Raw genomic sequence first — 13,348 nt, forward strand, 5'->3', positions numbered from 1 at the left:
CTATTAAACATTCCCGCTATGATATTGATTCCCTTTGGGTTCAGGTGTAACCCGTACCCTGGCAGCTGGGAGGCAGCACACCATGCGGGAATCTCTATCAGGCTCACAGAATCTCCTGTCTGTTCCCCTGACTATGGAATCCTCTCTGACTACCGCATTCCTCTTCTCCCTCCTTCCCTCCTGCACAACAGCGCCAGGCTCAGTGCCAGAGACCCGGTCACCGTGGCCGTCCCATGTCAGGTCAACCCCCTCAACAGCATCCGAAACGATATATTTGTTGCTGAGGGGGGCAGCCACAGGGGTGCTCTCACCTATCCGGGCATTTCCCTGCCTCTCCTGACAGTCACACAGCATTCTGACCCCTGTAGCCTAGGGATGACCCCTGTAGCCTAGACCCCTGTAGCTCCTGTCTATCACCTCTTCATTTTCTCTAATAAGCAGTCGGTCATCAAGCTGCAGCTCCAGATCCCTAACACGTCTCCGAGGAGCTGAATCTCGGTTCACCTGGTGCAGATGTGGCTATCAGGGAGGCTGGAGGTCTCCCAGGATTCCCACATCTGACACCCTGAACAAAGCACTAACCCTGCAGACATGCTACCTAATTCTACAGGAATTCGCCAAACACACGAACTTTTTAAACCGTTAGCTAATGTGCCCTGCTGTTCCCCCATCCTTGATCAGGTTATTGATTAGCCAGGGCATCAAAGGGTCTGGGGTGAAAGCAGGGGAGTGGCGATGACTGAAGAATTGGATCTGCCCATGACTGAATGGTGGAGCAGACTCGATGGGCCGAATGCCCTACTGCTGCACCTATATCTTATGGTCTATTCCATCAGCTAAATCTTGATTTCCAGCATAAAATGAAGGTGTCCTAGCACTGAACCCTGTGGAACACGAGTCACTGGCAGCCAACCAGAAAAGGATCCCTTTACTCTCATTCGCTGTTTCCTACCAATCAGCCAATGTTCTAACCATGCCTGTAACTTTTCTGTAATACCATGGCCTCTTAACCTGGTTACCACCTTCATGTGTGGCACCTTGTCAAAGGCCTTCCGAGATTCCAAATATACAACATCCACTGCATCCCCTTTATCGATCCTGCTTGTAATCTCATCAAGGAATCCCAACAGGTTTGTCAGGCAGGATATTCCCTTAACGAAGCCATGCTGACTTGTCCTATTTTGTCCAGTGTCACCAAGTATTCCATGGCCTCATACTTAATAATTGACTCCAATTTCTTCCCAACCACAGAGCTGAGGCTAACTGGTCAATAATTTCCTTTCTGTTGCCTTCCTCCTTACTTAAAGAGTTAAGTGACATTTGCCATTTTCCAGTCCTCTGGCACCATGCCAGGGTCCAGTGATTTTTGAAAGATCATTTCAAATGCCTCCATAATTTCTACTGCGACCTCTTTCAGAACACTAAGGTGCAGTTCATCTGGTCCTGGTGACTTATGTACCTTTAGGTCTTTCAGCTTTTTGAGCACCTTCTCCCTTGTAACAGTAACTGCACTCACTTCTCTCCCCTCGCACTCTTCAACACCGGGCACAGTGCTAGTGTCTTCCACGGTGACGACTGATGCAAAATATTTGGTTTATCTGCCATCTCTTTATCCTGCGTTATTATTTATCCGGCCTCATTTTCTAGCGGCCCTATATCCACTCTCATCTCTGTTTTATTTTTTTACAATATTTGAAAAACAATTTGATGTTGTTTGCTAACTTGTTTTACAAAGACAGGTGTGTAAAAGGGGCCTGAAGGATCATTGGAGACCAGAGTCACCCCAACCACAATCTGTACCAGTTGCTACCATCCGGGATACGGTACCGCAGCAGAAAAGCCAGGAGCAACAGGCTCCGGGACAGCTTCTTCAACCAGGCCAGCAGACTGATTAACTCATGTGGACCAAACTGAATTTCTATGTTGTATTGATTAGCATGTTATACATATAATTCATCATAAATTACTATAAATTGTACATTGCACATTCAGACGGAGACATAACGTAAAGATTTTTAATCCTCATGTATATGAAGGATGTAAGTAATAAAGTCAATTCATTTCAAATCAATTTCTTGTTTATTTTTCCCACCCAATCATCCTTTTAGTTCCTCTCTGTAGATATTTAAAAGCTTCCCAATCCTTTGTCTTCCTACTAATTTTTGTTTAGTTGTATGCCCTCTCTTTTGCCTTTACAATAACTTGTCTTCCCTTGTCAGCCACGGTTTTACTATTTTGCCATTTTAGTATTTATTTATTTTTGGAGTACATCTATCCTTCACCTTTCTCATTTTCCCAGAAACTGACACCATTTCTGCTCTGCTCTCATCCCTGCCAGCATCTCCTTCCAATTTGCTTTCGCCAACTCCTCTGTCAGACCACTGTAATTTCGTTTACTTCTCTGAAATACTACAATGTCAGACAACACTTTCTCCTTATCAGATCTCAAGTTGAACTCAGTCATGTTGTGAGCACTGCTTCCTAAGGTTTCTTTTAACTACTCACCTATGGTTCAATACATAACACCCAATCAGGTAGAGCTGTTCCCCGAGTCGGCTCAACGACAAACTGCTCTAGAAAGCCATCGCATTGCATTCAACAAACTCACTCTCTTGAGATCATTTACCAACCTGATTTTCCCAATTGACCTGCATGTTGAAATCTCCCATGATTATCATAACATTGTCCGTTTCATCAGCCTTTTCTATTTCCAGTTGTAATCTGTGAGCCTCAACCCACTGACTGTTGGGAGGCCTGTATATGATTGCTGTCAGTGTCATTTTTACTTTTGCAGTTCCTTACCTCAATCCACAAGATTCAGCGTCTTCCAATCCTATGTCACATCTTGCTGCTGATTTTCCAGCAGAGCCACGCCACCCCCTCACCCGACCTTTCTATACCACCGATACATTGTGTAACCTTGGACATTCAGATCTCAACACCAAACATACTTCAGCCACGATTCCGTGATGGCCACAACATCATACCTGACAATCTGTAATAGTGCAACAAAATCATCCACCTTACTTCTCATACTCCATGCATTGAGATATAAGACTTTGTGTACTGTATCTGCTACCCTTTTTAATTCTGCGTCTCTAATGCACTGATACTCACCTTGCTGGCTGCAATTTTCTCCTCTCATCTGTCCGCCATATCTGACAGTCTGACTGCACGCTATCTTTGCATTTTACCATCAGTTCTATCGCTTCACTCCACTTCCAACCCCTCACCCCACCAAATTAGTTTAAACCCTCCCCAACAGCTCTATCAAACCTCTCTGTGAGAATATTGTTCTCCCTCGGGTCCAGGTGCAACCCATCGCTTTCGAACAGGTCATTCCTCCTCCGGAAGAGATCTCATTGATCCGAGAACCTGAATCCCTGTCCCCTGCACCATCTTCTCAGCCATGTTTATCTGCCAAATTATCCTGTTTCTACCCTCACCAGCACGTGGCACAGGCAGCAATCCAGAAATTACAACCCTGGAGATACGGCTTCTGAACTTTCTACCAAGCTCTCCAAATTCTATTTTCAGGACCTCTTTGCTTTTACTTCCAATGTCATTGTCACAAAATTTACCAAAATATCTGGCTCTTTTCCCTTTCTTTCTAAAATGCTGCAGACACAATTCGAGGCATTCCTGACCCTGGCACCCAGGAGGCAACATACCATTCGGGTGTCCCGTTCACATCAATAGATTTTCCTGTCTGTTCCCCTGACAATTCAGTCCCCGATCACGACCACTCCCCTCTTCTGCCTCTACAACAGTGAGAGATGCTGATCCGGGAGGGTGAAGACCTGTGTCATTTAGACTCTGCACACACAGCGCACATGAAGGACTTGTGTATTTTCCTGACAATCCCTGTCACCACACCGATACCTGCTTTTATTCCCTACAATATTATCATCAGTATTAAATTCCCAGCTCCTCTGGTAGATCCAAACTCATGTCCTGGTGTGTTAGTGTAGTGTTCCTGGGATCAGGACACAATGGTTCATCTGCCAGTCCCGTGTATTGGTTGTATTGTGACCCTGTGCTGGTGTGTTCAGGGGTCTGACATCTCCAGCTGACCATGTGACAGTGATGCCTCCCAGTCGGTGGTGTTGATGTGAAATATACTTCAGTACCCCTTCAGCCCAGTATTACAGACAATCTTTGCCTCAAATTGGAACTAAATTGAGCTTCATAAACAAGGAGAAATGAATCTTTATAAGTTTTACCTCGATTAATAGCATCACGCGTTCCTCTCAGCACTGTGTTCAACAAATAGGGGTGATCGAATTTTTCAACCGGTAGGGTCCCATCTGTCACGGGCAATTCCTGGAAATCGTCATTAATCCTGTAAATATTAAACTGCTGGTTATAAATTGCTATTCTGAACTATTTTACAAATCCATTCACGGTTTCAGTAAAGAGCCTGACCTACCTCCTGTTCCGACGAGCTTCCTCCTGAAATAAATAAAACACAAATCTGTTTAGACTTGGACTTCCTGAATTTCATCCAAATTATTACAAGTTGCTGAAAATTCCCACTCCCACAGTCACTCACACACACGGACAACACAGAAACATAGAAACATAGAAAATATGTGCAGGAGTAGGCCATTTGGCCCTTCGAGCCTGCACCGCCATTCAGTATGATCATGGCTGATCATCCAACTCAGAACCCTGTACCTGCTTTCTCTCCATACCCCCAGATCCCTTTAGCCACAAGGGCCATATCTAACTTCCTCTTAAATATGGCCAATGAACCGGCCTCAACTGTTTCCTGTGGCAGAGAATTCCACGGGTTCAACACTCTGTGTGAAGAAGTTTTTCCTCATCTTGGTCCTAAAAGGCTTTCCCTTTATCCTTAAACTGTGACCCGTCGTTCTGGACTTCCTTAACATCGGAAACAATCTTCCTGCACCAAGCTTGTCCAATCCCTTTAGAATGTTATACGTTTCAATAAGATCCTCCCTCAATCTTCTAAATTCCAGTGAGTATAAGCCTAGTCGATCCAGTCTTTCCTCATATGAAAGTCCTGCCATCCCAGGAATCAATCTGGTGAACCTTCTCTGTACTCCCTCTGTGGCAAGAATGTATTTCCTCAGATTAGGGGACCACAACTGCACATAATACTCTAGGGTGCGGTCTCATCAAGGCCTTGTACAACTGCAGTAGAATCTCCCTGCTCCTGTACTCAAATCCTTTTGCTATGAATGCCAACATACCATTTACCTTTCTCACCGCCTGCTGTACCTGCATGCCCACCTTCAATGACTGGTGTACATTGACACCTAGGTCCCGTTGCATCTCCCCTTTTCCTAATCGGCCACCGTTCAGATAATGATCTGTTTTCCTGTTCTTGCAACCAAAGTGGATAACCTCACATTCATCCACATTAAATTGCATCTGCCATAAATTTGCCCACTCACCTAAACTATCCAAGTCACCCTGCATCCTCTTAGCATCCTCCTCACAGCTAACACCGGCGCCCAGCTTCGTGTCATCTGCAAACTTGGATATGTTGCATTTAATTCCCTCGTCTAAATCATTAATATATATTGTAAACAACTGGGGTCCCAGCACTGAACCTTGCTGTACCCCGCTAGTCACTAAAGGTCCTGTTTACTCCCACTCTTTGCTTCCTGTCTGCCAACCAATTCTCTATCCGCATCAATACCATACCCCCAAAATCGTGTGCTTTAAGTTTGCACACTAATCTCCTGTGTGGGACCTTGTCAAAAGCCTTTTGAAAATCCAAATATACCACATCCACTGGCTCTACCCTATCCACTCACTAGTTATATCTTCAAAAAATTCTATAAGATCCGTCAGACATGATTTTCCTTGCACAAATCCATGCTGACTTTGTACGATGATTTCACCTCTTTCCAAATGTGCTGTTATCACATCTTTGATAAACGACTCTAGCATTTTCCCCATAATTCTACGGTTTCTCTCTCTCTCCTTTTTTTAAAAAGTAGGGTTACATTAGCCATCCTCCAATCCTCAGGAACTAATCCAGAATCTAAGGAGTTTTGAAAAATTATCACCAATGCATCCACTATTTCTTGGGCTACTTCCTTAAGCACTCTGGGATGCAGACCGTCTGGCCCTGGGGATTTATCTGCCTTTAATCCCTTCAATTTACCTAACACCACTTCCCTACTAACATGTATTTCCCTCAGTTCCTCCATCTCACTAAACCCACGGTCCCTTACTATTTCCGGAAGATTATTTATGTCCTCCTTAGTGAAGACAGAACCAAAGTAGTTAATCAATTGGTCTGCAATGTCTTTGTTCCCTATGATCAATTCACCTGTTTCTGACTGTAAAGGACCTACATTTGTCTTGTCCAATCTTTTTCTTTTCGCGTATCTATAAAAGCTTTTACAGTCAGCTTTTATGTTCCCTGCCAGCTTTCTCTCATAATCTTTTTTCCCTTTCCTAATTCCTAATTAAGCCCTTTGTCCTCCTCTGCTGGTCCCTGAATTTCTCCCAGTCCTCAGGTGTGCTGCTTTTTTTTTTTGCTAATTTATATGTTTCTTCTTTGGACTTGATACTATCCCTAATTTCCCTTGTCAGCCACGGGTGCACTACCTTCCGTGGTTTTTTCTTTTGCCAAACTGGGATGAACAATTGTTGTAGTTCATCCATGCGATTTTTAAATGCTTGCCATTGCATATCGACCGTCAACCCTTTAAGTATCATTTGCCAGTCTATCTTAGCTAATTCACATCTCATACCTTCAAAGTTACCCTTCTTTAAATTCAGAACCTTTGTTTCTGAATTAACTATGCCACTCTCCATCTTAATGAAGAATTCCACCATATTATGGTCACTCTTACCCAAGGGGCTTCGCACGACAAGATTGCTAACTAACTCTTCCTCATTGCTCAACACCCAATCTAGAATGGCCTGCTCTCTAGTTGGTTCCTCGTCATGTTGGTTCAGAAAACCATCCCGCATACATTCCAAGAAATCCTCTTCCTCAGCACCCTTACCAATTTGGTTCACCCAATCTATATGTACAAACCCCATTTCCAAAAAAGTTGGGATATTTTCCAAAATGCAATAAAAACAAAAATCTATGATATGTTAATTCACGTGAACCCTTCTTTAACTGACAAAAGTACAAAGAAAAGATTCTCAATAGTTTTACTGACCAACTTATTTGTATTTTGTAATTATGCACAAATTTATAATTTGATGGCTGCAATACACTCAACAAAAGTTGGGACAGAGTTAAAATAAGATTGAAAAGTGCACAGAATATTCAAGTAACACCGGTTTGGAAGACTTCACATTAAGCAGGATAATTGGTAGCAGGTGAGGTATCATGACTGGGTATAAAAGTAGCGTAATTCAAAGGCTCAGTCTTTGCAAGCAAGAATGGGTCGTGGCTCACCCCTTTTGTGCCAAAATTCGTGAGAGAATTGTTAGTCAGTTCAAAAGGAACATCTCCCAATGCAAGATTACAGAGAATTTAGGTCTTTCAACATCTACAGTACATAATATTGTGAAAAGAATCGGAGAATTCAGAGACATCTCAGTGCGTAAAGGGCAAGGTCGGAAACCACTGTTGAATGTGCGTGATCTTCGAGCCGTCAGGCGGCACTGCCTAAGAAACTGTCATGCTACTGTAACAATTATAGCCACCTGGGCTCGGGAGTACTTCGGAAAACCATTGTCATTTAACATAGTCCATCGCTGCATCCAGAAATGCAACTTGAAACTGTATTACGCAAGGAGGAAGCAATACATCAACTCTATGCAGAAACGCCGGCGAGTTCTCTGGTCCCGAGCTCATCTCAGATGGATCGAAAGACTGTAGAACCATGTGCTGTGGTCAGATGAGTCCACATTTCAGCTAGTTTTTGGAAAAAACGGGTGTCGAGCTCTCTGTGCCAAAAATGAAAATGACCATCCTGATTGTTATCAGCAAAAGCCAGCATCTGTGATGGTATGGGGGTGCATCAGTGCCCACAGCTGAGTGAGTTGCATGTATGTGAAGGTACCATTGACTCTGCGGCGTATATTAGGATTTTAGAGAGGCATATGTTGCCATCAAGGCGACATCTGTTCCCGGGACGTCCATGCTTATTTCAGCAGGACAATGCCAGACCACATTCTGCATGGGCTACAACAGCGTAGCTTTGTAGACACAGAGTGCCTGCTGCCAGTACAGATCTATCTCCTACTGAAAAGGTATGGCGCATCATGATGAGGAGAATCAGACAACGGACACCACGGACTGTTGAGCAGCTGAAGTCTTATATCAAGCAAGAATGGACAAAATTTTCAGGTGCAAATCTACTACAATTAGTATCCTCAGTTCCAAAACGATTAAAATGTGTTATTAAAAGGAAAGGTGATGTAACACAATGGTAAAAATGCCTCTGTCCCAACTCTTTTTGAGTGTGTTGCAGCCATCAAATTCTAAATTTGTATATATTTACAAAATACAATTAAGTTTGCCAGTAAAACTATTGAAAATGTTTTCTTTGTACTTTTGTCAGTTAAATAAAGGTTCACGTGAATTAACATATCACAGATTTTTGTTTTCATTGCATTTTGGAAAATATCCCAACTTTTCTGGAAATGGGGTTTGTAGATTGAAGTCACCCATTATAACTACTGTTCCTTTATTGCACGCATTTTTAATTTCCTGTTTAATGCCATCCCCAACCTCACTACTGCTGTTAGGTAGCCTGTACACAACTCCCACCAGCGTTTTCTGCCCCGTAGTGTTATGCAGCTCTACCAATATCGATTCCACATCCTCCAGGCTAATGTCCTTCCTTTCTATTGCGTTAATCTCCTCTCTAACCAGCAATGCGACCCCACCTCCTTTTCTTTCCTGCCTATACCTCCTGAATATTGAATAAAACTACGGGGTAAATTACAGGGAAAGTTTCTGAATGTCAGACCATTACTGAGAGGATGAAACTTACAGAGAAGACAGGACAAGCTGTGCATTATCATCTGGATATGTCGTCAGTGTGATAGGATGGAGGAATTTAAGATCAGTGATGTATTTGATTGTGTGCGGGTGGCGAAAGTACCTCTATTTATGGGGAGACTTGTGGGTAGACGAAATTCCAGATGGATTTTAATAAATTCTACTAGAAATTTAGTGAGGAGAATGTGGAACTCAGTGCCACAGGAGTGGCTGAAATGGATCAGCAGAGGCTGACTGTAATGGGGAGGCTGGATAAACACATGAGGGACCAGGGAGTTCGGGGCACTGTTGCTGGGTGCGGTGAGTAGGGGGCAGGAGGATTGTGAAGCAGGGAAACTGATAGAAGATGGACCGAATGGCCTGTTTATGATAGAGAATGGGATATAATCCCATGTGAAATATATCCAAAAAATAAAGAGACAGTGGAAGATTCCCATCTGATGGAAACCGGATATGGAGGGTAAGTCTGATGTGTGGGTGTTCATGGGAGTTTTAGAGGATAATTAATGCGATAATTAAGGAAACAGTCAGCAGCTCTGTGTTACGATCGGAGTAAATAATTTCAGGGAGATTTGCATTCTCTACTGGGATGTACAGAAGTTGTGGAAGTCCAGTTTTGGGATAATAGACAATAGGTACAGGAGTAGGCCATTCGGCCCTTCTAGCCAGTACCGCCATTCACTGTGATCATGGCTGATCATACACAATCAGTACCCCGTTCCTGCCCTCTCCCCATACCCCTTAACCCCGCTATCTATAAGAGCTCTATCTAACTCTCTCTTGAATGCATCCAGAGACTTGGCCTCCACTGCCTTCTGGGGCAGAGCATTCCACATATCCACCACTCTCTGGGTGAAAAAGTTTTCCCGCATCACTGTTCTAAATGGCCTACCCTTTATTCTTAAACTGTGGCCTCTAGTTCAGGACTCACCCATCAGTGGGAACATGCTTCCTGCCTCCAGCGTGTCCAATCCCTTAATAATCTTATTATTATGGGACAACAACAACCCTGAATAGATGCATCAATTGTCTGGTGAGAAACAGTTTACTGCCATTTGTAAATGCTGTGTGTAGGAGCAACACGTCTGTTTTCCGTCTGCATTGTATCCCGTGTTACGTGTTTATTATGGTAATTCGTCACGTGATTGGGGACGTGGTAAAAGCGAAGGGAAAAAGTTACGTATCTGTACTTTGTTCTGGGCAATTTTGAGCTGGGGACGGGCGGATGTCATTCTGCTCTTGACCGCTGTGTTGCAGCTTACCTTACAATGAATTATCCTGAAGTTTCATCGCTTCAAGATTGTATTTTGCTAATGAAGGACTGAAAGCGTATCTTGGACATTTTGAAATGTCATTATTGGAGTGATGGGAGGGCGCATCATGCAGGTATAACAACTTGTGTGAGGTCGCCAGCAGAGGCAATTGATTTGTTAGAATTGGCCGCTGTGCTGTGTTTATCTCAAATATACCACTGTTCATTTAGTGCCATATAACCATATAACCATATAACAATCACAGCACGGAAACAGGCCATTCCGGCCCTCCTAGTCCGTGCCGAACTCTTAATCTCACCTAGTCCCACCTACCCGCACTCAGCCCATAACCCTCCACTCCTTTCCTATCCATATACCTATCCAATTTTACCTTAAATGACACAACTGAACTGGCCTCTACTACTTCTACAGGAAGCTCATTCCACACAGCTATCACTCTCTGAGTAAAGAAATACCCCCTCGTGTTTCCCTTAAACTTTTGCCCCCTAACTCTCAAATAATGTCCTCTCGTTTGAATCTCCCCTACTCTCAATGGAAACAGCCTATTCACGTCAACTCTATCTATCCCTCTCAACATTTTAAATACCTCGATCAAATCCCGCCTCAACCTTCTACGCTCCAATGAATAGAGACCTAACTTGTTCAACCTTTCTCTGTAACTTAAGTGCTGAAACCCAGTGCCCTTTGACAGAAACAAATTGAAATATAATTCCTCACCTTGAGAAACATCACACTGTCTTTTTGATCCATCTGTTCCTTTAACCTAGTGATTTCCTCCTGAATAATCCTTATATTCTCTTGAAGAGCTAGAAGATTTTTCTCCATTGGGTTGAGAATCCTCTTCTCTTCTTCCCTGAGATCCCTGAGTAAGCTCTGCTCTTTCTCAGTGATAATCTGGCGCAGTTCAGCAAACTGGGATGTGACGTGGGACTGAAGGCTGTGTGACTGTTCCTGTCGAAGGAAAGGTGAAGATTAATATACTGCATTGCTGTGCTCTGTTTCCTTTTGTCGTTAAGTTCGGTCTATTAGAGTCCATGCTACTTCTGAGTGCATTCCCGTCAACACCATTCCCTCACGTTTTCCTGAAACCTATTCTCACTTATTGACCCATAAAATCCCATCTGATTCACGCACACCCTCCCCACCTTCACAGGGTTAATTGTAATTAACCGTCCATCCAGCATGTCCTTGGGATGTGTCCGAGTCTCTCGTGGTCACAGGGAGAGCATGCAAACTCCACAAAGACAGCACCAGAGATCAGGATCGAACCCAGGTCACTGGAGCTGCGATACTTTGCTATTCTGCATTAGATGGAGCAAAACTCGACAGTAATATCAGAACTTCCGCTCAGGAAGCCTCACCCGAACTCCGGAAATCTTCTCTTTCTGTTGCTGCTCCTTTTCCTGGAAGTCTGATTTCTTTTTTGTGAGAGAGTCTAAGGAAGATTTTAGTTGATCCTGGAAGTCAGAGAGTGAAGCAAATAGAAACAAAGATGCATCAAAAGAAACCGGTGATCAAACCCGATTATCACACAAAATGCCGGAGGAACTCAGTGAGTCAGGCCGCATCTATTCAGGGGAAATAAACAGTCGGTGTTTCGGGATGAGACCCTTCATTCGGACTGGGAAGGAATGGGACAGAATCCAGAATAAAAAGGTTGGGGATGAGAACCAGCTGACAGGTGACGGGTGAGACAACGTGAGGGGGAACGTGGGGGCGGGTGATGAAGAGAGAAACTGAGAGGGGACAGGCGGAAGAGGTATTTGGCTGGAAAAGAAGGAATGTAATACGAGAGGACAATCGACCATGGAAGAAACGGGAGGAACTGTGCTGTTTGCGGCCCTAAATGGTGACGAGGGAGGAGGTTAGGAGTCAGGTGTAGCACTTGTCCCGCTTGCAGGTGTCGGTGCCAAGAGAGAGATCAGTGGGGAGGAGCGAGTGGATCAGGGCGATACAGCACGTGGACCGCGATCCGAATAGAGAGCGGAGTGTTCGGGGTGCGGAGGTGGGCTATGGGACGGATAAGATGCTGGAATCCCGTTGAAAATGGCGGAAGTTGGAAAGAATAATGTGTTGGTTATGGAGGCTCGTGTGAAGGTATGTAGGGCAAAGGAAATGTGTTAAGTATTTAATTAACGTTAGTTTTTACCTTGTAGAGTTTAACAGCTTCTTTAATCGGCTTGAAGCGGTGCTCTCTGTGTTCCTGCGCAGCTGCACAGATCACACAGATGAGTGTCTTGTCCGTTTCACAAAACAGCTTCAGTTCTTCCTCATGTTCCTCGCAGTGACGTTTACTTTCCTTCCCTTTCGGATTCAGGTTTAGATTTCGAGCTTTTTCTGCAAGATTTGCTAAGGCCCGATTCACCCTGAGGGTGCGGTCAGCAAACACCTCTCTACATTCCGGGCAGGAGTTTCTCTGCTCCCTTTCCCAATACCGTGTGATACAAGAGCGACAGAAGTTGTGTCCACACTCCAGAATAACCGGATCGATGAAGAAATCCAGGCAAATGGAACAAATTGCCTCCTCGCTCAAACTCTCGGCCTGTCCGTTCGAAGCCATGTTAACTCCCAGCACTTCCTGATTCAGAATGCTTTCACTTTCGGGGAGCTGCTGATCCCCTGCAGAACCGCGATTGTCCACTACGCGCGCTGCAGACTCAGGGAATGAACATTCTGCTGCTGTTTCATGTAACTGCGCGTCGCGGCAACGCAGACCGCAACAACTGTGATTGGTCCGCTTGGTAACATCGCATTTCCTCCTGTCTATAGGCATACTATCCTTATACTGATGTGAAATAAATGGTTGGGGACGATGAACCAAATCGTCAAATCTTGCTCCAGACATCCGAAAATACTTGAAATGCATGTCCTCGTCCATGTCTCTCAGTGGCCGAACAAGCACAGAAAATTCACCCTCCTTCTGCCTCAATCCGTTCAATGGTCGTACGTACCATCTCCTCCTACGTCTTCTCTCTTTTCTGCGTTGCAGTAATGTCACTAAAATTAACCCTTGTTCAACATTTATTAGCGCCAAATCCAACATGATGTGCTCAGTCGCCATTAGAAGCTCCAGCGCCAACTAGCGTTTTGGCTGTGAATTGCAGAGCGACGCAGACACACCTGC

The 13,348-nt window shown here is 44.3% G+C and overlaps 1 protein-coding gene across 1 annotated transcript; it reads right to left on the reverse strand.

Annotated features, from left to right (window-relative positions):
- Window positions 1-4,478: 4,478 nt before the first annotated feature.
- Window positions 4,479-13,102, reverse strand: LOC140722131 (zinc-binding protein A33-like). Its single transcript, XM_073036928.1, has 5 exons — window positions 13,000-13,102; window positions 12,374-12,528; window positions 11,586-11,681; window positions 11,032-11,175; window positions 4,479-4,493 (listed from the first exon to the last, which is right to left on the reverse strand). The coding sequence occupies exons 1-5, from the start codon at window positions 13,100-13,102 to the stop codon at window positions 4,479-4,481; spliced, it is 513 nt and encodes a 170-aa protein (XP_072893029.1).
- Window positions 13,103-13,348: the final 246 nt, after the last annotated feature.

Source organism: Hemitrygon akajei, unplaced genomic scaffold (genome assembly GCF_048418815.1).
Source record: "Hemitrygon akajei unplaced genomic scaffold, sHemAka1.3 Scf000070, whole genome shotgun sequence".
In the NCBI taxonomy this organism is placed as follows: domain Eukaryota; kingdom Metazoa; phylum Chordata; class Chondrichthyes; order Myliobatiformes; family Dasyatidae; genus Hemitrygon; species Hemitrygon akajei.

Bases quoted from the DNA above. Each gene is read 5' to 3' on its own strand.
- LOC140722131 (XM_073036928.1), bottom strand. From the start codon at position 13,102: ATGGACGAGGACATGCATTTCAAGTATTTTCGGATGTCTGGAGCAAGA. The intron at 11,682-12,373 runs GTAAAAACTAAC...TCTGACTTCCAG, and splicing joins AAGCTGTTAAACTCTACAAG to GATCAACTAAAATCTTCCTT. The intron at 11,176-11,585 runs GTGAGGCTTCCT...TTCCTTCGACAG, and splicing joins AGAAGATTTCCGGAGTTCGG to GAACAGTCACACAGCCTTCA.